This window comes from Ornithorhynchus anatinus, chromosome 13 (genome assembly GCF_004115215.2).
Source record: "Ornithorhynchus anatinus isolate Pmale09 chromosome 13, mOrnAna1.pri.v4, whole genome shotgun sequence".
Classification (NCBI taxonomy): domain Eukaryota; kingdom Metazoa; phylum Chordata; class Mammalia; order Monotremata; family Ornithorhynchidae; genus Ornithorhynchus; species Ornithorhynchus anatinus.
In genome coordinates this window covers 42088826-42111618 of record NC_041740.1, presented here as the reverse complement: position 1 = coordinate 42111618, position 22793 = coordinate 42088826, and the positions used below count along the sequence as shown (strand labels likewise).

At 63.7% G+C, this 22793-nt stretch overlaps 4 protein-coding genes across 5 annotated transcripts; 2 read left to right on the top strand and 2 right to left on the bottom strand.

Moving 5' to 3' along the window:
• The first annotated feature begins 3406 nt into the window (after positions 1-3406).
• On the top strand, positions 3407-7521 carry PIP4P1 (phosphatidylinositol-4,5-bisphosphate 4-phosphatase 1). 2 transcript variants are annotated; one of them, XM_029077263.2, is made up of 7 exons: positions 3407-3606; positions 3711-3883; positions 5526-5632; positions 5758-5863; positions 6073-6125; positions 6261-6351; positions 6829-7521. In XM_029077263.2, exons 1-7 carry the CDS (start codon positions 3441-3443, stop codon positions 6970-6972), a joined length of 840 nt encoding a protein of 279 aa, XP_028933096.1. In that variant the 5' UTR covers positions 3407-3440; the 3' UTR covers positions 6973-7521. The 2 variants fall into 2 exon arrangements, with proteins under 2 accessions (XP_028933096.1, XP_028933095.1); XM_029077262.2 differs by having other exon boundaries at positions 3693-3883.
• Positions 7522-7663: 142 nt separating this feature from the next.
• APEX1 (apurinic/apyrimidinic endodeoxyribonuclease 1) lies at positions 7664-9658 on the bottom strand. The gene is made up of 5 exons (XM_007660108.3): positions 9564-9658; positions 9332-9471; positions 8775-8965; positions 8385-8577; positions 7664-8289 (listed from the first exon to the last, which is right to left on the bottom strand). Exons 2-5 carry the CDS (start codon positions 9402-9404, stop codon positions 7772-7774), a joined length of 975 nt encoding a protein of 324 aa, XP_007658298.1. The 5' UTR covers positions 9405-9471; positions 9564-9658; the 3' UTR covers positions 7664-7771.
• Positions 9659-9948: 290 nt separating this feature from the next.
• LOC100086081 (O-sialoglycoprotein endopeptidase) lies at positions 9949-12879 on the top strand. Its single transcript, XM_029078175.1, has 11 exons — positions 9949-10098; positions 10442-10561; positions 10779-10954; positions 11233-11328; positions 11429-11478; positions 11625-11703; positions 11931-11996; positions 12088-12178; positions 12317-12392; positions 12560-12658; positions 12756-12879. The coding sequence occupies exons 1-11, from the start codon at positions 9984-9986 to the stop codon at positions 12793-12795; spliced, it is 1008 nt and encodes a 335-aa protein (XP_028934008.1). The 5' UTR covers positions 9949-9983; the 3' UTR covers positions 12796-12879.
• Positions 12880-13183: 304 nt separating this feature from the next.
• On the bottom strand, positions 13184-22180 carry LOC103167193 (solute carrier family 12 member 3-like). The gene is made up of 26 exons (XM_039913866.1): positions 22141-22180; positions 20519-20769; positions 20235-20369; positions 20069-20144; positions 19789-19884; positions 19415-19554; positions 19187-19303; positions 18981-19092; positions 18607-18737; positions 18417-18501; positions 18087-18238; positions 17861-17968; positions 17505-17628; positions 17283-17384; positions 17017-17172; positions 16612-16711; positions 16355-16466; positions 16085-16207; positions 15585-15691; positions 15411-15493; positions 14756-14842; positions 14405-14516; positions 14210-14296; positions 13935-14088; positions 13721-13788; positions 13184-13640 (listed from the first exon to the last, which is right to left on the bottom strand). Exons 1-26 carry the CDS (start codon positions 22178-22180, stop codon positions 13499-13501), a joined length of 3000 nt encoding a protein of 999 aa, XP_039769800.1. The 3' UTR covers positions 13184-13498.
• Positions 22181-22793: the final 613 nt, after the last annotated feature.

Sequence of the window (22793 nt, the reverse complement as noted above, 5' to 3'; positions counted from 1 at the left end):
CTTAAATATCATCATCATTATCACCACCATTGTTTTGGGGATGCAGAAACGCTGAAGTGGCAGTAGGTGAGGAAATAGATTAGGTGAGGAGAGATTTATGAGGGAAGGTTCTTTGGAGATGTTATTTTAGAATGGCCTCAGAGTTGGGGAGAGCAGTGACCCTCCAGATGTGGAGGAAGGAGCTCAAGGTTAAAGGGAAGGCTTAAGCAGTAGGATGGCAGCAGCAGGAGAAGTGAAACTAAGGCAGAGTGCAGAGGGTGGCTTGAAAGGAGAGAAGTCTGCCAACTGGCTACTGGGGGAGAGGAGCAAAGGAAGTAGAGGGGAGAGAGAACTGACTCAGCACCTTCAAGTTTCCGTTTGACACAGAGAAATGGACAACCAGTGGAGGATTCTGAAGAGTGGGGAGACAGGCACAAAACCATGTTTTAAAAAAAATGATCCAGGCAGCAGAATGAAGCACGGACTGGAGAGGAGAGAAACTGGAGGCAGAGAGGAGGCTGATTAGATCAATGTGGTTTTTATTATGGCCATGTGCTAAGCAGGTGCTAAGCATGAATCTAAGGGGCAGATTCAGGATTATCAGGTTGGTCGCAATCCCTGACCTGGAAGGGCCTCAGAGTGGAAGTAGGAGAGACTTTCCATTGTTCAGATGAGTCAGTCAGTCAGATAAGGTAACAATTTATCTGTAAAATGAGGATTCAGACTGTGAGCTTCATGTGGGACAAGCTGATTACCTTGTACCTACCCCAGTGCTTAGAACAGTGCTTGGCACATAGTAAGCACTTAACAAATACCAACATTATTATTATTATTTATGGAGTGCTTTACTGTGTGCAGAGTACTGTGTGAAGCACTTGGGAGAGTACAATATAACAATAAACAGACACATTCCCTTTCCACAAGGAGCTTACAAGTGTCGAGGGGGAGACAGACATTCACCTAAATAAATGAATAAATTACAGATATGTACATAAGAGGTGTGGGCCTGGGAAGGAGGCAAGCCGGGGTGACTCAGAAGGGAGTGGAAGGAAGGCTCAGCCAGGGAAGGTCTCCTGGAGGGCTTAGTCAGGGAAGGCCTCTTGGAGGAGATGTGCCTTCAGTACGGCTTTGAAGGAAGGGAGAGTAATTGTCGGATAAGAGGTGGAATGAGAAAACAGACTCAGAAAAATTAAGTGGCTGCCTAGACTCACACCAGCAGGCAGGTGGCCAGACTGGGATTAGAACACAAATCCTTTGAAAGATTCTGACTAGGATCTGGCCAGCGACAGAGAGCAATTAGAGGAGGAGTGGAGACGAACTGAAGCTTGAGACAGGTAACCCGGCCTGGACCCCTCGTGCCGTCGAGGCTTTGAGGTACCGGGGATGGGAGAGCAACACGCATGGTCCAGGGCAGTCCCTACTCACCAATGTTGGGCACAAGGCAGGGCCCTGCCAGAACGCAGACAATTTTCTGGGGCTGCAGGGTGACTGAAGGCAGTTGTCGTGAGCTACTCCCTTCGCCTTCGGTGGTTGAGGCCGATACCGTACTATCGACTGCACACCCCTGCGGCACCACTCTCATTCGACTGTATTTATTGAGCGCTGACTGTGTGCGAAGCTCTGCGAAGCAGAATGGCATAGTGGATAGGGCACCGGCCTGGACATCAGAAGGTCACGGGTCCTAATCCAGGCTCCGCCACTTGTCTGCTGTGTGACCTTGGGCAGGTCACTTCACTCCTCTGGGACTCAGTTCCCTCATCTGTAAAATGGGGATTGAGACTGTGAGCCCATGTGGGACGGGGTCCGTAGCCACCTCGATTTGCTTGTATCCACTCCCCACGCTTAGTACGGTGCCTGGCACATAACAAACGCTTAAGAAATACCCCCATTAATTATTATTAGTAAGCCGGCCCCCTCTGCCCAGCACACATACATGCAACACCGTCGCTCCCCGTGCCGGCCACCTACATGTGCATTTGCGGCCGAGTTTTGGCTCTCCCAGTCGGGGAAGTCGAAGGAGACCTCCCGGGGATGGTCATGGCAGCTGGACCTTCCTCCACCCGGTGCACTGGAGGGCCTCGGGCCTCTTGATTCTATTTATCGTGATAATATCTGGTTTTTGTTTCGTTCTCTTTGGCTCTGCCATCTGTCTCCCCCGTTTAGACTGTGAGCCCGTCATGGGGCAGGGACGGTCTCTATCTGTTGCCGAATTGTACATTCCAAGCGCTTAGTACAGTGCTCTGCACAGTCAGTGCTCAAGAAATTCTATTGAATGAATGCTGCAAGGTGTATGGCCGCCAAAGGCCAGGTGATTGGCTCTGGGGCCACTAGGACTGAGCCGGCTGTGGCCTCCAGATGACTGAGACCGGCCCCCGCGTCCTCCATCTTTCATTCAATAGTATTTATTGAGTGACTCAATGGAAAGAACCCGGGCTTGGGAATCAGAGGTCACGGGTTCTAATCCCGGCTCCGCCGCTTGTCAGCTGTGTGACTGTGGGCAAGTCACTTCACTTCTCTGTGCCTCAGTTACCTCATCTGTAAAATGGAGATTAAGATTGTGAGCCTCACGTGGGACAACCTGATGACCCTGTATCTACCCCAGCGCTTAGAACAGTGCTCTGCACATAGTAGGCGCTTAACAAATACCAACATTATTCTTATTCTCTGTACCTCAGTTACCTCATCTGTAAAATTGGGATGAAGACTGTGAGCCTCACGTGGGACAACCCGATGACCCTGTATCTACCCCGGCGCTTAGAACGGTGCTCTGCGCCTCGGAAGCGCTTAACTAATACCAACGTTATCATTACTGAGCGCTTCCGAGGCGCAGAGCACCGTACTAAGCGCTTGAAACGGGCAATTCGGCAACAGATAGGAACCATCCCTGCCCAAGGCCGGGTTCACAGTCTAAACTTGTCGGGTGGAAGGGAGGTAGGTTGCGACTCTCTGCCCCGGGCTCCGGCGGGGAAACCCAGCCCCGGCTCCGCCCAGAGACGGAGGGGAGGTCGTAGAAGAGGATGAGGAGGACCCCACTTCGGCCAATGGCAGGGCAGGCTACTGTTTACATGCCCAGAGCGCCAGGGGAAAGAGCGAATGCAGGAGGACGGGCCTCTCACGTGCGACGGCCGGGCCCGCCCCCCGGCGCCCCGCCCTTTGGAGCGGCGGGGGGGAGGGGCGGCCTCTCCAGTCACGTGCGGCTCCGCTGGCGTCACGTGGAGGGGCGGCCGGGGCGCGCCGACCAATAGAGGAGCGTCCGGCCGACGAGGGGGCGGGACTCGGGGCCGAGGCGGCCAATGGGGTGCGGGCGTGTGTCTGGGGGGCGAGGGAAGTGAAGGGCCTCTCTGGTCACGTGCGCCGCGGGGGAGGGGGGGGCAACGGGGCGGCGCCGCGCAGGCGCACTGGGGACCCGGTAGCGGAGGAGGAGGAGGAGGTCGGGGAGGAGGCCGGGGCCGGGGCCGGGCATGGCGGCGGACGGGGAGCGGTCCCCTCTGCTCTCCGAGCCCAGCGATGGCGGCGGCGGCGGCGGCGGCGGCAACGGGCTGGTGGGGCCCGGAGGGGTCGGGCCCGGCGGAGGCCTGGTGCCCTCCGCGCCTCCCTACGGGGCGGGCAAACTGGCCCCGCCCCAAGGTGAGCACCGGGGCCCGGGGCGGGGCGGGCATCGGGGCCCTTCCTGCTCCCCCCCGACCGGGCCCTGACCCCGTTCCTCCCTCCAGCCTTTCCCCCTTTCCCAGAGGGGCGCCCGGCCGTGCTGCCCGGGGAAGACCCTCCCCCCTACTCGCCCCTGACCAGCCCGGACAGCGGCAGCGCCCCCATGATCACCTGCCGCGTCTGCCAGTCTCTCATCAACGTGGAGGGCAAGATGCACCAGCACGTGGTCAAGTGCGGCGTCTGCAACGAGGCCACCGTGAGTCGGGCCCCCCTCCCCGGGGACGCCTCCCTAACCGTCAAAACCGGGGCGTCTGTTCAGCGCTTTACACGGTGCGGAGCACTCGGCCAAGCGCCCTCACTTCGCCAGAGAGGCAGCCCGGCTCAGTGGAAGGAGCCCGGCCTTGGGAGTCGTTCGATAGTATCGATTGAGCGCTTACTATGGGCAGAGCCCTGGACGAAGCGCTTGGAATGGACAAATCGGTAACAGATAGATAGAGACAGTCCCTGCCCTTTGACGGGCTTGCGGTCTAATCGAGTCAGAGGTCGTGGGTTCGAATCCTGGCTCTGCCACTTGTCAGCTGGGTGACTGGGGGCCAATCACTTCTGGGCCTCAGTGACCTCCTCTGTCAAATGGGGATGAAGACTGTGAGCCTCACGTGGGACGACCCGATTAGGCTGTGCATCCCAGTGCTTAGAACAGTGCTCTGCACAGAGTCAGCATTTAACAAATACCAACATTATTACTTCTCTGTGCCTCAGTGACATCATCTGTCAAATGGGGATGAAGACTGTGAGCCCCACGTGGAACAACCTGATCACCTTGTATCCCCCCAGCACATAGTAAGCGCTTAACAACTACCACCACTATTATTATTATACAGGGTAATCAGGTTGTCCCACGTGAGGCTGACGGTCTTCATCCCCATTTGACAGATGAGGTCACTGAGGCGCAGAGAAGTTAAGTGACTTGCCCTCGGTCACACAGCTGACAAGTGGCAGAGCCGGGATTCGAACCCATGACCTCTGACTCCCCAGCCCGGGCTCTTTCCACTGAGACGTGCTGTTTCCCCTAACCACCGGGCTCTCCTCCGCACTTGACACGGGCCCTCGACCCCACCCCCGTGTCACTCTTCTTCTTAATCCCTCGATCAGATCATCATTTTATCGGGTAGCGCTCATCCAAGGCCCACCATGTACAAGCCCGGCACCTAGTAAGCACTGAATAAATACCATTGATTTAGTGATGGCTGAGCACTTTGCCAAGGCGCTTTGGAAAGCCCAAGAGTTTGTAGACATGATCCTAATACTCAAGGAGTTACAGTCTAGCAGAGGAGACAAACTCTGCGGTAGATTCATTCATTCAATAGTATTTATGGAGCGCTGACTATGTGCAGAGCACTGTACTAAGCGCTTGGAATGTACAGTTCGGCAACAGATAGACACAATCCCTCCCCAATAACGGGCTCACGGTAAGTAAGAAGGCATAAAGATTTACACGTAGTCACCAAGCGCTTAGGAAGTGCTGAACAGTGAATGCTCTGCACACAGTCAGTGCTCAATAAATACCATTGAATGAATGAATGAATGAATATGGAGGGGCAGTTGGTGGGATCAGAGGTGTGGAGGTTAAGTGAATGAGGGAAGACCTCCCGGAGGAGGCCAGAGCTCAGAAGAGCTTTGAAAGTGGGGAGGGCTGTCGTTTTTCCAGTGGGAAAAGGGAGTTCCAGGCAGGCGGGAGGATGAACTGTGTCCGAAGCACCCGAAGCGTAGTCTCTTCTGTCCCTTGAAAATCGAAATCTCCCCTTCCCTGCATCTCTTACTTCACAGTGGCGCGCGGTGGGAGGGAGCGAGCCCCGGGCTCCTGATCAGCCCCTCTCCTTCCGTTCCCCCTTCCCCAGCCAATTAAGAATGCCCCCCCCGGGAAGAAGTACGTGCGCTGTCCCTGCAACTGCCTCCTCATCTGCAAAGTGACATCACAGCGCATTGCCTGCCCCCGGCCTTACTGGTGAGTCCCGGGGAGGAGGGAGCTGTGGGTGTCAAGGTGGAGGCTATGGTGGGCGTGGGCATCCTGGGCAGGCTTGGGGCTGGGGAGGGGATCCAGTCTGAACCTCCCTGTTCTCTCCTGGGCAGTAAAAGAATCATCAACCTGGGCCCCGTGCACCCGGGCCCCCTGAGCCCAGAACCACAGCCTCTAGGTGTCAGAGTCATCTGTGGCCACTGCAAGAACTCCTTCCTGGTAAGCCGGGGGGGACTGGGCAGGGAGGGGGGCTGGGCCACTGCTGAAAGGAATTGGGGACCCAGGGCGGGTGGGGCATCACTGCCGTGGGATGCTCAGTCTTGCCCCTTCAGCCTTGCCCTGTCAGCCTTGCCCTCCTCCCTCCTCCCGCACCCCTTCCCTCGGTGACTTGCCTGACTTTCTGCCTGACCCACCCTCTCCCTCCCCAGTGGACAGAGTTCACCGATCGCACTCTGGCTCGCTGCCCTCACTGCAGGAAAGTGTAAGTGGTCTGCGGGCAGAAGTCTAGGGAGGTGGGCGGCGATGGGCTGGCAGCGGGCGGGCCTGGAGTGGAGGGAGGGAAGGGGAACGTGGGACGGAGTTCCGATGGATCCCGGCCTCCCTGTCCCCCTCACAGCTCGTCCATTGGGCGCCGCTACCCCCGCAAGAGATGCATCTGCTGCTTCCTTCTGGGGCTGCTGCTGGCCGTCACGGCCACGGGCCTTGCTGTGAGTGACCCCACGCCCGGGCACCCCATCCCTCTGGCCCCTCTTTCTGCTCCCCTGCCTGAGGGAGGGAAGGGCAGCAAAGGAGCAGGGTACGGGGAACAGACAAACCTGAACGACTGGACTGGGAGCCTCAGTGTCCTAAAACTGCATCAGGAAGGATTGTGGTAGGCACCCGGAAAGGGCTGGGGCAGAAACGCTGACCTAGGCACTCTGGGCGGCCAGCCCTGATTCGGATGCCCCTCTGGTGCTTCTCCAGGGGCCAGGGCTCCGGTTCCAGGCATCTTAAACTGGGGACGGAGGGGGCCTAGGTGCCCCCACGTGCACAGCGTCCTCTGGTCAAGAGGTACCCGGCCTGGGGTCTCTCAAGAGTCCCTGAAGGGGCTGGGGGAGGATGTGGGTATAGGGGGTAGTCAGTGCTGAGGGAACTCTTCTCCTCCTCCCCTTCCCCTCCTCCCCCTCCCCGTCCCCTTCCCCTAGTTTGGGACATGGCAGCATGCGCAACGGTACGGGGGCATCTACGCGTCCTGGGCCCTGGTCATCCTGCTGGCCGTGCTCTGCCTGGGCCGGGCCTTCTACTGGGCCTGCGTGAAGGTCAGCCACCCCGTCCAGAGCTTCTCCTGAGTGTGCCGCCCCGGCCCACGCCCGCAGACTCCCTGTGGGCCATGGAAACACTACAGCCCCGGGGTGTGGGGCGCCGGATGCTCTCTGCTCCCCGCTCCCCGGTGAGGCAGGGGACGGGAGCCAGGCGGCCTCCACTGGTGAGCGGGGGAGGGAGGGAGGGAGGGACCCAGGGCCCAGAACCACTAAAACTGCGGTGGGAGTGGGGGATTCCCGGCTGTCCAACCCCTGCTCTGTGCCACCTCATCCCTCACACATTCCCAGCTGGAGGGGGGCTTGGGGTTCAATACCCTCCCCTCCCCCCGCTCCGGACCTTACTGCTGCTATTGCACTCGTTTGGACGGTGACCTCACCCTGCCCCCTCCACCCCCCATTCTGGTGTGGGGCCGGCTACCGCTTTGTACAGAATCACAGGAATTGATGTATGTGTATATAGCTATTTAAAATGGGGTTTCCCCACCCCCGCTTTCTGTGCTTTCCCTGCCCCACCCGCCCCTGGGGTTGACACCCCAGTCCCGTGCTTGTAAATAAACGAGGTTGTGATTCCATCCTTCCCTGACCTGCCTTAGCCATCTGTGGAGGGGGAAAGCTGGGACGATCCCAGCCTGGTGCCCTCTGCCCTTGACAGTTTGCACCTGCATACACACAGGCCCGCACACATACCCACACACGCGCACACATACCCACAACAAGATCCTAGTACTCTGGCTTTTTATTCAGATCCCGCGCATGGGCAATAGCATCTTTTGCTTTAAAAAAAAAATCATCAAGAAACCAACACACTGACTGCGGGGGGTCGGGGTCAGAGGGCAAGGTAGAGCGTGATGGGGCAGTGGTCGCTGCCCAGGGCCGCCGAGCGGATCTTGCTGTCGCACAGGGAGGGGAGGAGGGCCCGGGACAGCAGGAAGTAGTCGAGGCGCCAGCCCACGTTCTTGCTCCGCGCGTTCATCATGTACGTCCAGAAGGTGTAGGCGTAGGCGGCCGCGGGGTACAGGTGTCGGAAGCTGTCGGCCAGGTCCACGGTCCCCAGCAGCTCCCCGAAGCCCTGCCGCTCCTGCGGCGTGAACCCCGCGTTCTTCTTGTTGCCCTTGGGGTTGCGCAGATCGATCTCCTCATGGGCCACGTTCAGGTCCCCGCACAGCACCAGCGGCTTGCGGGCCGCCTGCGCCTGAAGGAAGCGGCGGAAGGCCTGGTCCCAGCGCTGACGGTAGTCCAGCCGCACCAGGCCCCGGCCCGAGTTGGGCACGTAGACGGTCACCAGCACGAAGGCCTCGAACTCCGCCACGATCACTCGGCCCTCCTGATCGTGCTCCTCCTCACCTGGAAGGGGGGGGAGACGGAAGGACGTGGGTGGCGGGGGAGAGAGATCGGCGGGATTCCCTCCCCGACCCCCGGAACAGGTGGGCGGCCCCTACCGATGCCATAGGAAACGGAGAGCGGGCGCCGGCGGGACAGCAGGCCCACGCCGCTATAGCCTTCCTTGTCGGCGGGAGCCGCCCAGTACCGGTGGGGGAAGTCCGACAGGTCCTTCAGCTCGGGAGGCAGCTTGCTCTCCGCACACTTGGTCTCCTGGAGGCAGAGGATGTCCGGGGCCTCCTCACGCACCCACTGGCCGGGAGAGAGAGGGTGGCGACACAGAGGCTCGAGTCACCGAGGAGGTGGGGGGGAGGCGGCGGGACCGGCATCCGTGCATTCATCAATCGTATTTATTGAGCGCTTACGACGTGCGGAGCACTGGACCGAGCGCTCGGGATGGACAATTCGGCCACAGAGAGACCATCCCTTCCCCTCCCTCCCCGACTCACGTCCAGCCCCTTCTTCTTGACCCAGGCGCGGAGCCCGTCCACATTCCAGGAGCAGATCTTGAGGGTGGCGGGCTGCCCGCTGGAGGAGCTGCGCCGGTCGGGGGGGTCCTCGTACAGGCCCGCATCCTCACTCGTCGCCGCCTTCTCCTTCGGCTCCTTGGCTCCCTTCTTCCCCTTCTTAGCCTTGGGCTCTGTGGGGGGGGGAACAGGGTCCTCGGGGCTAGGGGGCCCCCAAACCCGCCACCCCGGCCCGCGCCCCTCCCCGCTCCCTCTTAATAATGTTGGTATTTGTTAAGCGCTTACGACGTGCAGAGCACTGTTCTAAGCGCCGGGGTGGCTCCAGGGGAATGAGGTTGTGCCACGTGAGGCTCCCAGTCTTCATCCCCATTTTACAGATGAGGGAACTGAGGCCCAGAGAAGTGAAGTGACTGGCCCACAGTCCCACAGCTGACAAGTGGCAGAGCCGGAATTCGAACCCATGACCTCTGACTCCCAAGCCCGGACTCTTCCCACTGAGCCACGCCGCTTCTCATGGCCCTTGCCCCGCCTGCCCCTACCTGGGGCGGCCGCCTCTTCCCCGCCGCCTCCGGCCTCCTCCGTCGCCGCCTCCTTCTTCCCACGTTTCGGCATGGCCGACGCCGCCCGGCCCAGGTCCAGGCCCCGCACCGCCCAACGCAGCAGGATCCCCGCACCGGCCCTAAGGCGGGAAGGGCGAGAAGGGAAGGGGGCTGATGTCCGCCCTTCGCCCCCAGCCCCGGGATGGCGGGGATCAGCAGGGGGGACGCGCACCTGTCCTCTCCGGGGGCGCAGGCTCCCCGGCACAAAGGCGGGAGCGCGCCCTCCCCCCACGTGGGCGATGGGGACCCGTCACGTGGTGCCACCGATCCCTCACGTGGCGTCGCCGGCCCCGGCGATTGGGGGACGAGCGGGCCCGATGACGCGCGGGGGACGGCGCCCATTGGTCGCCGCCGTCACGTGACGGGGGTCGGCCCTAGAGCGCGCCCCCCCGCCCCCGATGCGCGGGGCCTAGAGGGGTCGCGGAGGCGCGCAGGCATCGGGAGCGCGCGGCTCGGCGAGGAGGCCCCGACTGCCGCTTTGGAAGCCCCGCGCCCCGCGCCCCGCACCCCGCGCCCCGCGCCCCGCACCCCGCGCCCCGCACCCCGCGCCCCGCACCCCGCCCCCCGCCCCTTTCCTCGGACGGGCCCGGCCATGCCCACCGTGCTCGGGCTGGAGGGCAGCGCCAACAAGATCGGCGTCGGCGTCGTCCGGGACGGGGTGGTGCTGGCCAACCCGAGGCGGACCTATCTCACCCCCCCGGGCACCGGTAACGGACGCCCCCCAGCAACGGCCACCCTAATCAGCCTAATAATAAAGTTGCTGCTGGTTAAGCGCTTACTATGTGCGGAGCACTGTTCTGAGCGCCGGGGGAGATACGGGCTCATCGGGTTGTCCCACGCGAGGCTCACAGTGGATCCCCATTTTGCACATGAAGTCACCGAGGCACGGCGAAGCGACTTGCCCAAGGTCACCCAGCTGACAGGCGGCGGAGGCGGGATTAGAACCCACGACCTCTGACTCCCGACCCCGGGCTCTTTCCACTGAGCCACGCCGCTTCTCAGCCTGCCCCCCGTGGGCCCTCCGACCCCTGACCCGTGACCCCTCCGTAGGCTTCCTTCCCGGAGACACCGCCCGGCACCACCGGGCCTGCGTGTTGGACCTGCTGCAGGAGGCCCTGACCGAGGCCGGACTGGCGCCGCGGGACATCGACTGCGTCGCCTACACCAAAGGTGAGACGAGGTGGTTGCGGGGGGGGAGGCTGGACTCCCGGACCCCTTTGACCCACCCCCGCACCACCTTCTCCCCATCCTGGCCACCGTCCAGCCCTGATCCTCGCCCCTCGAACCCAAGCCCTGCCCGCTTCCACGTACAGCCCTTCCCCAACCCGCTTTGCCCAGTGCTGCCTCCTGACTTGCGTCCGTGTGTCCGACCCTGACTTGACCCCAGGCCCCGGGATGGGCGCTCCGCTGGTGTCGGTGGCTGTAGTAGCCCGGACGGTGGCCCAGCTCTGGAACAAGCCGCTGCTGGGGGTGAACCACTGCATAGGGCACATCGAAATGGGCAGACTCATCACTGGAGCCCACAACCCCACCGTACTGTACGTCAGTGGCGGAAACACTCAGGTACCGTGGCCCTGAGGGCGGCCCACGGGGCCGCCGGGGAGAGGGTCCGGCCTTGGGCTTTGCAGCTTTCGGTGAAGGCCGGCGTCCTTTTCCTCAGAGCCGGAGAGAGATGGGGGGAACAAGGAGAAGGATGAAGATACGGTGCCCCGTATCAACTGGACTGCACAGGGCTGGGAGGGGGGAGGGCCAGTTGCTAGACTCACAGTCTGAGCGTGGTGGCCGCCCGCCGGTTCTCCCCAGCAGCCCTCCCCCTCCCCCACCCCTTCTCTCCTCCCCAGGTGATCGCATACTCTGAGCATCGCTACCGCATCTTTGGGGAAACCATCGACATTGCTGTGGGCAACTGTCTGGACCGTTTCGCCCGGGTACTCAAGGTGAGAACGTCCGAGAGCGGAGGCAGGGAGAGGGAGCCATTTGCAACCCCACCCGCCTTTTTCCCTCTCCCGGGACTGAGTTCTGATCCCCTTCTCCCAGATCTCCAATGACCCCAGCCCTGGCTACAATATCGAGCAGATGGCCAAGCGGTGAGGGATATAGGGGACGACAAGGGGAGGTGCTGAATGTTAGAGACAGTGGGGAGGGGGAAGATGGCAAGGACAAAAGGGGAGGGTCTGGGAGCAGCGAGAGATGGTTGGGTACCCTTCCTTAGGTTATTTCTCTAACCCCACAGGGGTCAGAAACTGGTGGAGCTGCCCTATACTGTGAAGGGAATGGACGTGTCTTTCTCTGGGATCCTCTCCTACATCGAGGTGAGGAGGAGGTCCGGGGACGATCCTCTGTGGCCCTGCAGGTCCTGGGGGGAGTGAGGCATGACAGAGGAAGGGACCTGGGAGTGCTGGCCCTGGGGCTCCCCGGGCCTATGGTCTCCCCTTGTGCCGTCAATCTGTTCATTTGGACCAGTCGGTGTCCCTCCCCGTCCCCACCGCCCCCCGGTTAACCCTTCTCCTGCTCTGTCCCTCTCTCCAATCCCTCGCAGGAAGCTGCTCACCGGATGCTGGATGCCGGCCAATGTAGCGCAGAGGATCTTTGCTTCTCCCTGCAGGTGGGGGCGGGGACAAGGGCGGGAATGGGTGAAGGTGGGCAGGGGGATTCATCCGGGGCTGCTTCTGGTAATGGACTCCGCTGCCCTCCAGGAGACGGTGTTCGCGATGCTGGTGGAGATCACCGAACGGGCTATGGCGCACTGCGGCTCGCGGGAAGCCCTCATCGTCGGGGGTGTAGGCTGTGAGTGTCATGGGGAGGGTGGGGGCCGCCACTTGGACTCAGCTTCCCGACCCTTGCCTGGGGGTGGGTGAACCCCAGCTGGAAGGGAGGGAGAGCCAAACTGATCACTTGTCTCCTCCCACTCCTGCCCTGGGCCAGGTAACATGCGGCTGCAGGAAATGATGGAAACTATGTGTCAGGAACGTGGGGCACGGCTCTTTGCAACTGACGAGAGGTGAGGACCGGGGTCTGTCTCCCAGACTCCCCCTACCTCCTGCCCTCTGCCCTGAACGAGATATTCCTAAGTGCCCCCTGCCCTCCCTGACCTACCCTGTCCTTCTGCACTTCCCCTGCATCCTGAGTATAGTATTGATGAGCTGGTCTCCCCACCCCGGGCTCCAGGTTCTGTATTGACAACGGGGCCATGATTGCCCAGGCCGGCTGGGAGATGTTCCGTGCGGGACAACAGACTCCACTCAGTGACTCCGGGATCACCCAGAGGTGGGGACACTTCCTTGGCGGGGAGGAGGGGCTTAAGGGCAAAGCCGAGTTTTAGGGACCTGCCCCCATCACCCTCTTGCCCTCCTTTTCCCTTCAGGTACCGCACAGATGAGGTCGAGGTGACATGGAGAGACTGACCTGCCAGGAATGGACAGGGCCCCGGAGCGCTCCCCCATCCCAGCCACGCTGGACAGGACAATAAATGGGATTTTGGTTTTGTACATCTGACTCCTCGGCTTCCTCTGGAGGAGCCACTTGACCCCTCCCCACTCAGGTGTGGAAGAGACTGGGCCTGTCTGGCCTGGTGAGGAACAGCCCGAAGGCTGCGTCTTTCAGGGAGGGCATCTCCTGCTGCTGCTGCTGCTCTTCTCCCCTGGGCAGCCCCAGAGGGAGGGAGTGGAGGCTGCAGCGGAAAAGAAAGAGGTTAGGCAGCTGGAAAAACTTCCTAGTAGCACAGCTAGAAGAGGCTGAAGAAGGCCGAGAGGAGGTGGGCTTGTTGGGGACGCAGCCCGCAATGGGGTTTAAATAGTTTATTATGAGGGCCGAGGGGCAGCCCCTTGGGATGAGTGGAGACCAGAGTGCAGCCAGACAGGCTAATCGAACAGGCATCTCCCTGTCTTTCCCTCCATCTGACCCCAAAGTGCAGGCCTTGGCAGGAGAGGGTCACTGGGTGTGGGGTGGAGGTTCAGGAGACAGAAGGCCAGGACAGTGACGCTGACGGGAGAATCACGGTGTCTGTAGTACAGTCACTAATAGTGGAGAGTCACGGTGTCTGCCGGAGAGTCACGGTGCCTGCGGGACAGTCACTGGTCGCGGAGAGTCACAGAGTCTGCGGGACCTTCACTGGCAGTAGAGGGTCAGCGTGTCCTGCTGGTTCCCTCGGATAAAGGCCACGGGGGGGGCGAGGCCCCGAGACAGCGTCTCCAGCCAGGCCATGTACAGGGCTCCTGGGCAGGCGGTGCGTGGGGCCACAGGCAGGCTCCTGGGGGAATATTGGGTCAGGGGCTGCAGGATCCTCGCCCTCCCCTGCCTAACCGCCCTCGCCCGCCTCCCGACACTCACAGCACGATGAGGGCCGCTTCCCCGGAATGCTGCTGCAGGACCTCATGGAGCCTCATCTGGCGCTCCGACTGCAGGAGGGTGGGAGAGGGGAGATGAGGTGGGGCGCACAGGGAGAGAGGAAGCTGAGTGTGCTGGGCTGGGGGCAGGGTGGGGGTCGGGGGGCGGCTGTCAGCAGCTGTAACCGCCCCCACCGCCCCCCGACCCAGCCCCTTACCTTCCTCTGGTTGAACTGCAGCTCCCGGTCAGAGATGCTCCCGGCAGGGGGGGGAGGTGGGGCAGGCTCTCCCTCCCTCTCTCCTTGCCCCTCCAATTCTTCAGGTGGCTCTTGGCAGCGGTGTGGGGCAACCAGGTCTTCAAAGGCCTTCTGGCTGCAGAGGCGGGGCGGTCAAAACCCTATCTGACCCCAAGTCCCTCCGGGCCTGCCCCTGCCAGACCAGTCCTCCCCACCCCAGCCCTCGCGCAGCCGGCCTTGCAGGGAATCCCCCCGACCTCTTCTCCTGGGGCCTCCCACTGAGGTCGGGCAGTACCGCCACGTCCTGGAAGCCGAGGCGGAACCTGGTCAGGAGGGAGCGGATCCTGGGGGTGGGAAGGACGGGGTCGGAAGGGAGTAAGAGCCCGGCCTTGACCCTGGACCCTCGCTCCCAGCCATCTATGCCCTAGCAGCCGGTGGCCCCCTCCACTCACTCGTTGCGTTTTTCCTCCAACTGACCCGGGGCGCTGCTCACAAACACCCGCACGGGGCAGCGCGCCCACTTGTGCCGCCGTGTCAACAAGTAGGGGATGAGGACGGTCAGCCCTGAGGAAGGGGGGTGAGGACGGTCAGCTCTGGGGAGGGGGGTGAAGACGGCCAGCCCTGGATGGACGGGGTAGGACCAAGGGGGATCAGTACTGTCAGTCGAGGGCTGGAGAGAAGCAGATGGGGGATGGGGATGGTCAGCCCCGGGGAAGAGAGAAGGAACAGGCGGTGTCTGGAGGAGACAGAGCAACTGAGCCCTGGGCGGGCCAAGTATCCGGGGTGGAGGGGGAGGTCTTTACCACCGTCATCGCTCAGCCAGTAGACGTCCACTGTCCGACGACCCTGCTTGGACTGGAACGGAGTGCGAGGCTGCTGGTCGGGGGGAGCTTTGGGGGCGGGGGGGGCAGGACAGACGGCAGACTGAGCTTTCCCCCGCCCCTGCTGGATGACTTCCAGGCAGTCCCCCAGCCCTCTCCCGCCCGGTGAGCCGGGCCCCTACCTGGCCTGCGCTTCGGCTCCCCGGGTCCTCGCTCCCTGTCCACAGCGCTGTCCCAGTCCAAGAAAAGCGGGTTCACTGCGGGCGGAGGCGGCTGTAACGCGCGCTGACCACCAGAGGGCAGCCCCAGCGCCTCCGGCCCGCCCCGTCGCGGCCGGGAGCCCCGCCACCAGCCCCGCAATCAGCCCCGCCACCAGCCCCGCAACCAGTCCCGCCACCAGCCCCGCAACCAGTCCCGCCACCAGCTCCGCAATCAGCTCCGCAATCAGCCCCGCCACCAGCCCCGCAACCAGCTCCGCAATCAGCCCCGCAACCAGCCCCGCAGCCAGCCCCTCAACCAGCCCCGCAACCACTCCCGCGACCCGGGTGATGAGCGTGCTGAACTCGCCCTGGTCGGCCCCCTGCCCCGCGTCCCTTCCCCCGTCCCGTCCCACCCTCCGACCCAGACCCGCACTCACCGTGGGCGCGGGGTCGCAGGGCGCGGCTCAGGCCCCCCGGCATCCTCAGCACGCACACGCCGTAGTTGGAGTCCAGGGCGTCACTGGGGAGGAGAGAGGGTTGGGGCGGGAAGAATCGCCTCCTCCCTCCGTGGTCCCTCACCCCCTACCGTCTCGCCCCGCGTCCCCACTCACTGGATCACGCCCACATACTCCTCCACGGCCCCCGACGGCTCCTCCTGCCAATCATGCTTGTAGCCCAGGACCAGCACGTTGGGCTTCAGCCGGCCCAAACCTGACACCTGAAGGAAGGTGGGTAGGGGGGCGGGGGTTCATTCAATAGTATTTATTGAGCGCTTACTATGTGCAGAGCACTGTACTAAGCGCTTGGGATGAACAAGTCGGCAACAGATAGAGACAGTCCCTGCCGTTTGACGGGCTTACAGTCTAATCGATTGTTGGGGGTTGTGGTCGTGGCGGGGCTTGAGGGCTAGAGAAAGGGCGGGGAGACGGCAGGGCCGCATCCGGGGAAGGGCCAGGGGGCAAGGGTCTGGGTCGGGTCTGCACCACCGTCCGCAGGGGTTGGGGGCGGGGGAGGAGGGGTGTGTGGAGGGGGATGCTCTTCCCCCTTTGCGCGCCCCGGCCTGATTGACAGGTTCCGCAGGTCGGGCCGAGGGAGTCGGGCAGAGCACCACCTGCATGAGGCTCTGGGCGCCGGCGCGGAGTGTCGGGGCGGAGATGACCGTGTAGAAGGAGCGGATCTTGCGACTGTTGAGCCACTTGACGTGGTCCTCGGAGTCCCGCACGCCCTGGGGTTCCTGGGGGTAGAGGAGTCGGCGGGAGGAGGTGGGGGCGGAGGGGGGGGGATCAGTCCCGTCACCTCCCCTCCTCTCCCCTCATTTCCCTTCACCTCCTCACCCATCCTCCCCCCCTCCCCCCCACGCTCTTTTAGAGAATGAGCTCACCGCGGTCACGTTTCCACAGATCATGAGGCTGATGTGTTTGGTGAAAGCCCCCACAAAGTCCACCAGGGCAGGGCGCTGGGCGGGTGGCCCGGTCAATACCAGACACTGGGGCCTAAGACAGAGATGGATGGGGGCAATGGGTGGGGTGGGGGGAGGAGGGAGGAGGGTGATTGGCGGGACTGGTTGGTGGAGGGGCTCAGCGCCCCGGCAGGGCCAGACCAGAACGGGAACCTCGGCTCCCGGCCCTGGGGTCTCACCGGAAGTTCTTGACATGGTCCTGGACGCTGGTCAGACTGACCGAATAGGACAGAGCCATGTGATAGGAGCTGGCCTGGACCGAGGAGCCCCAGTTGACGTCTGGAAGGGGGTGGGAGGGCAGAGTTGGGTCGGTCCCCTCGCCCCTGGTCCAGCTCCAGGGTCCCTCCACCTCCGCCCTCATTCCCCCGCCCCTCGGTCCAGCTCCAGGGTCCCCTCCACCTCCGCCCTCATCCCCGCGCCCCCCGGTCCAGCTCCAGGGTCCCCTCCACCTCCGCCCTCATCCCCGCGCCCCCCGGTCCAGCTCCAGGGTCCCCTCCACCTCCGCCCTCATCCCCGCGCCCCCCGGTCCAGCTCCGGCAGGGCAGGGTCCCCTCCACCGCCGGCCTCCTCCCCGCCCTCCGGACCGGGCTTCCGGTAGGAGCTGTAGAGCAGCAAGAGCAGCACGAGCAGCACCGCGGCCAGCGCCGCCCACCAGGTGAGAAGGAACATGATGAGGAGGCACAGGAGGGAGCCGGCCAGGGACAGCCACGGGCTGAACCAGCGGAACGACGGGCGCCAGCCTGCGGGGGCGACGCGGGGCGGGTCAGGGGGCTCGGCACCCCCCCTTCCCCGAGGCCGTCCCCGTGGGCGCCTCCCTCACCCCCGCCGCGGCCCCGGCGGCCCTGCTGACCGGGGGAGTGGGTGAGCGACGCGTGGAAGCAGCTGAAGTTGACGAGCGCGTAGGAGCAGAGGAAGAAGTTGGAGATGACCGGGGCGATGGAGTTGAGCTCCGCTGCGGGCAGAGCGCAGCCAGGCCTAAGGGCCCGCGGGCGGAAAGAGCGGGGGAGGGGGCGGGAAGGGCGCGACTGAAGGAGGGATGGGTCGCGTTGAGGGGGACGAGCGGGGTCCCCACCGATGAGGATGAAGCCGATGGCGATGAGGAAGGTGAGCAGGTACCCGCGCAGGGGCTCCTGGTTCCGGCCGTAGCCTTTGCCGAAGAAGCCGATCAGAGGATAGAGCTTGTCCTGGCACAGGCACTGGAGGCCGGACACCCGAGTCAGGGGCGCAAGGAGGGCACAAGGGGCCCGGCCAGGGGTTGGGGTGGACAGAAAAGGACCGGAAGGGAGGGTCGGGGACGGGGAAGGGGGAGGGGTTCGTGGCGTGGGGCGGGTGGAGAGAAGGGGCCGTGTCAGAGGCTCAGCAAAGGGATCCAAGGCACGGGAAGGAGGAGAGACCCCTGGGCGGCCCCGTCCCCGGGCGTTGGCGGACCTGAAAAACCTTAGGGGCGGACACGAAGCAGGACAGCGCAGAGGACAGCGAGGCGCTGAAGATGCCGGCGAAAAGCAGCGGGCTGAATGCGGACACCAGGCTCATGGTCTGGGGGGACAGAGGGGCGGTTCACAGGGTCTCCCGAGGCCCCCAGGCCCCAAACCGGCCACCACACTCTTCCGGACCGCCCCCCCCCACCCCACCCCACCGGCTCCCGGCCCCGCACCTGGTAGTGGTTGGCCAGGCCGAAGGCGCAGGCCCCTCGCTCCCGGCAAGTGCTGAAGTCCCAGCCGTAGGGGCATTCGGGGCCCGAGCAGCTCCAGTTGCCCACACCCATGTCCGTCCGGTTCCCCGATGCATCTCGGACCACGCAGGAGCCTGGGGAAGAAACGGGAGAAGGAGGGGGAAGACGGGAGGGGACCTGAGGAGTCCGGGGGAAGGGGATTGGGCCCCTCCCCCCGAGGATGGGGGTGGTGACTGGTGTTAGTCCCGCCCTGCCCAGGCACCTGTCTCCGCCCTCTGAGAGGAGTGGGGAAGACGAATGCGTGGGCCGTACCGATGGTGGCGGAGACGCCCAGGTAAGACAGCGTGGTCCAGAAGATGGCGAGCAGAGTCCCCTTGGGGATGGCCGTGGCAGGGTCCTGGGGAGGCGGTGAGATGGAGCAGGACGGTTAGTGTTTGGCAGCTGACCCACCCCTGCTCCGGCCCCGGCCCCGGCCCCGACCCTGGCCCCAGCCTCTCCTCACTTTGAGGTCCCCGGAAATGTTGGCTCCGGCCAAGACCCCGGTGGCCGAGGGGAAGAAGATGGAGAACATGGTGAAGAAAGTGCCTTCAGAGCCGCGCCATTGCGGGCTCAGGTTCTCCAGGAAGATGTTCCCTGCGGGAGGCGGGAGAGGGGGATGAGGAGAGGGGGATGGAGGAGAGGGGGTGAGACTCTGTCCCAACTTCTTTCAGCGTCAACACCCCGGGCCCGACTAGGCCCGTCCCCTTCCCCCTAAACGAGCAGGGGACAAACCTATGCTCTCGACATGCACGTGAGCCTTCCCGAGTCATCAGTTTTGGCACAGGGAGAAGGGGGCTACCCGCCCCTGCCGCGGCCCTCGCCCCCGCCCCTGCTCACCCCGGTAGCCGAAGAAGCCCTTAGCCTGGCGGGTGGGATCCGCGGGCAGCAGCGTCCCCACCAAGAAGTTGAGAAAGGAGACGAGGATGAGGCAGAAAAAGACGATCTGGGCCTGGGTGGGAGGTGGGGAGAAGCGACTCGGGTCTTCGGACCCTTCTCCGAACTAGATACCCCACCTCTATCCCGCTCCAGCGCGTTGGCGATACCTTGGATTCCCACTCCATGCCGGCCAGGGCCACACCCAGCAGGATGGTCACAGTCACGACGCCCACGACCCGCAGCTCGTTCTGGGGCTCCATCTGCTGCAGCTGCACCCCGTACTCCTGGGGGGCCACGGGGTGCTTAGAGCGATTATATGGGGAAGGGGGCCGGGGGCCTAGAGTCAGAGTAAGGGGAAGGAGGCACGGGGCAGGGGAAAAGGGAGGGGTCCGCACCCGGAGCAGCTCGCACAGAGTCTCCGAGAAGCCCACTGTGTGCATGGCCACGGCCACGGCGTTGGCGAAGGCGAAGATGAGACCGATGGAGCCTCCTAGCTCGGGGCCAAGGCTGCGGGAGATCAAAAAATAGGTCCCCCCTGGGAGGGGGAGGTTAGGCCAAACCAAGACCCGTTTCCCGGGGAAGGGGACTGGAAGAAAAAGAGAGGGGGGGTGGGAGCAAGGGGAGGAGGGATTTAGAAGGGGGGTGGGTAGGACGGGCCAGGAGTCCGGGGAAGAGGTCAGAGGCTACAACAGGAACTTTTCGTGCCCCCCAGCAGGTGGTCAGCCTTGGCCGTGTCGGGAGGTGGGGGGGCGAAGCGAGGCGACCTCACCAGCTTTGACCTTGCCGTTTGTGGAAATGGCCGAGATGGACAGGCCGGTAATGGTGGTGACCACGGCCGAGAGCAGGACGATGGCCCACGTGAGCCCTGGGAGGGAGGGAGGGAAGGAAGGAAGGAGGGAGGAAGAGAGAGAAGAGGGGAGAGAGGGAAGACGGGTCGGGGGTGGGTGGGACGTAATCAGGGTCCCTGGCCTGGTCCGCCCCGCCCCGGGACCTGCCCCGCAATCGCCCCGCCCCTGGGCCCCCTCGCCCCGTCCCCTGGCCCTGCTCACCTATGCCCGCCTGGGCGGTGATCCACGGCAGCCGCAGGTAGAGAATGACGCCCCAGATGTTGAGCATACAGCGTACCTGGAAGGAGGGGAGCGAGGTGGGAGCCGTGAGGGGGGTCAGCCCCTTCGAGCTCGCCCTCCGCCCCCCGACCCCATCTTCCTCCCTTACCATGACTCCCATGACCCAGCCAAAGCGCACCGGGGCCTGGCCGCCCCCGTCCTTCTCCGGGTCCTCCTCGCTTCTGGGGTCCGGGTCCCCGCAGCCCTCCTCGGGGCTGCCGGGGGCCGCCGCCGCCACCTCCGCCTGCAAAGACAAGGCCCCGCTGAGGGGGAGACCCCGCCTGGTCCGGGACGGGGGTCGGGGTCGAGGCAGCGGCACTGGAGCCGGGGAGGGGTCCCGGCGGGCCTCCTGGGGCAAGGAGCTGGGGAGGCCCAGAGGGTCCCGGGTCTCACCGCGACGGGGCTGCGCAGGGCTTCCAGTGAGGGGCGGCTGCGGCGGAGCCGGCCGGGGGCGGCCGAGTTGGCGTAAAACTCGTAGCGGGGCCCGGTGTCTTGCGCCTCATAAGCCGGGGGCGCTCTGGGCCGGTCCGGCCGGGGAGGGGCTTCTTCCAGGGGCCCGAGGACCAAGGGTGGGCTGAGGCGCCGAGGAGAGGCCATGGGCAGGGATCCGGGCTCGCTGGGGGCCGACAGGTCCGGTCGATGTCCTGCGGGGGTCAGCGACTTGCTGACTGAACGGTCCTCGAGACCAGGAGAGGGAGGAGGCCGGGGAAAGCGGGGGGCGAGGGAGGGGACGGCTGGGAGCCGAGGCCCCCGACCGCCTCGGCCGCCACCTTCACCTGAATGGGAAGCGCCGGACGCTCCCGTCTCCCCCCGGCAACCGCCTGCCTGTCGGACTCTCGGTCGGTCTGTCCGGTCTACCTGTCCAGTCCAACCTTGTCCGTCGGTCCGAGTGGCCCTCCGGCCGGGCCTGGCCCTGTCCGCCCGCCTTCCTGGTCCGCCTGCCCAGCCCGGCCCCGTCCCTTTAGCCTTTATAGGGCAGAGAGTCCGGCCCCGGCAGCCCCCGGCCGGTCCAGCAGACCCGCGGCCGTGGGGAGGGGCGTCCCTCTCTCCCTTCCTCCCTCCCCCTCCGAGGCAATGAGGCTCACGAGGGTGGGGGAGGGGGCTGAACCCTGGAGTCCTCGGCCCGGCTGACCGCTCCGCCCCCGCCCAGGGGAGAGGGGCAGCGACTTCGTAGGGAAGACAGCTGTGGGTCACCTTGGGTCCTCAGGTCCAGTCCCCCCGCCCCCCGGCAGAGATAGTGTTCGCCCTCCCTCCTTCTCTTCTCCCTCTCTTCGGCTTTATCGGGTCAGGAAAAGTCAACAGTCGGGTGGGGGCTGAGCTGAACTGCCCAGCCCACGTCCCCCTCCCCTATTCCCCTTCGTCGGCCACCTTTCCTGACTCCCCTCGCCCCGCCGGAGGCACAGTCCTCACAGTCTCAATCCTCTCAGTCTTGCCCCGCCCGAGACAAGTCCCCCCCGCCAACCCCCCACCCCAGCCTGGAGCCTGAGGCCCTGTCTTCTCTGGCGGGGTCCTGGGAAAGGGAGGTCTCGGACTTTGGGGGCTCCATAGGTGCCGCCCGGACGAGGCGCTGCGGCAGCGAGACTTTAGCGCCGGCACCGTGGGACTCCGGCTCTGGGCCCGGGCAGGGGGTGCGGCTCAGGGGGCGGGGCTCGGGGGCGGAGGAGCCGGGGTTTCGTCGAGGGGGACCGGGGCGGGGCAGGGCGGGGCGGGGCGGGACCGGGCTCGGGGCCTGGAGCCGACACTCGCCGTCCGGGGGGCGGGGAGGTCCCGGCTGCACCGAGGCTCTGGGCGAAGCCCCGCGGCCGAGGTCGGTGGGACGAGGCCCAGTCGAGGAGCGGAGCGAGAACCCGCCACTCCCCGAAGCAGGTGGGCACGGGCTGAGACGCGGGGCTAGAAGAGGAGTCCGCGCGTCGCTGGGGATTTGCCCCCAAATGCTTTAACGGACAGAAAGCGGTCGGCACACAGCGGACGCACAGTAATTAGCTAATCTCGCATCTCGCGCCTCTGAAGCCTACCTGCTCGCTGTACCTCGATCTCGTCCGTCTCACCGCCCATCTCTTGCCCACACCCCCCCTCTGGCCTGCAACGCCCTCCCCCTTCATAGATTCATGCATTCAGTCGTATTTATTGAGCACTTACTGTGTGCAGAGCAACGCTCTCCCCACCGTCAAAACCTTATTTAAAATCACATCTTCAAGAGGCTTTCCCCGTATGGAGAAGCAGCATGGCGTAGGGGCCTGGGAGTCAGAAGATCATGGGTTCTAAATCCCGCTCCGCCACTTGTCTGCTGTGTGACCTTGGACAAGTCACTTTATTTCTACCTTCTGCCTTTTACCTCATCTTTAAAGTGGGGATTGAGACTGTGAGCCCCACATGGGCAAGGGACTGGGTCCGGTGAGATTTGCTTGTATCTACCCCAGAGCTCGGTACAGTGCCTGGCACATAGTAAGCGCTTAATAAATACCTTCATTATTTCCCCTACTCCCTCTCCCTTCTGTGTCGCCTACGCACTTGGATCGGTACCCTTTAAGCACTTGATAGTCACCCCATCTTCAGCATCAGATTACATACGTCCACAACCCTGATTTTTTTTAATGCCTGTCTTCCCCTCTAAACTGTAGGCTCCCTGTGGGCAGGGAACGTGTTTACCAATCGTGTTGTACTCTCC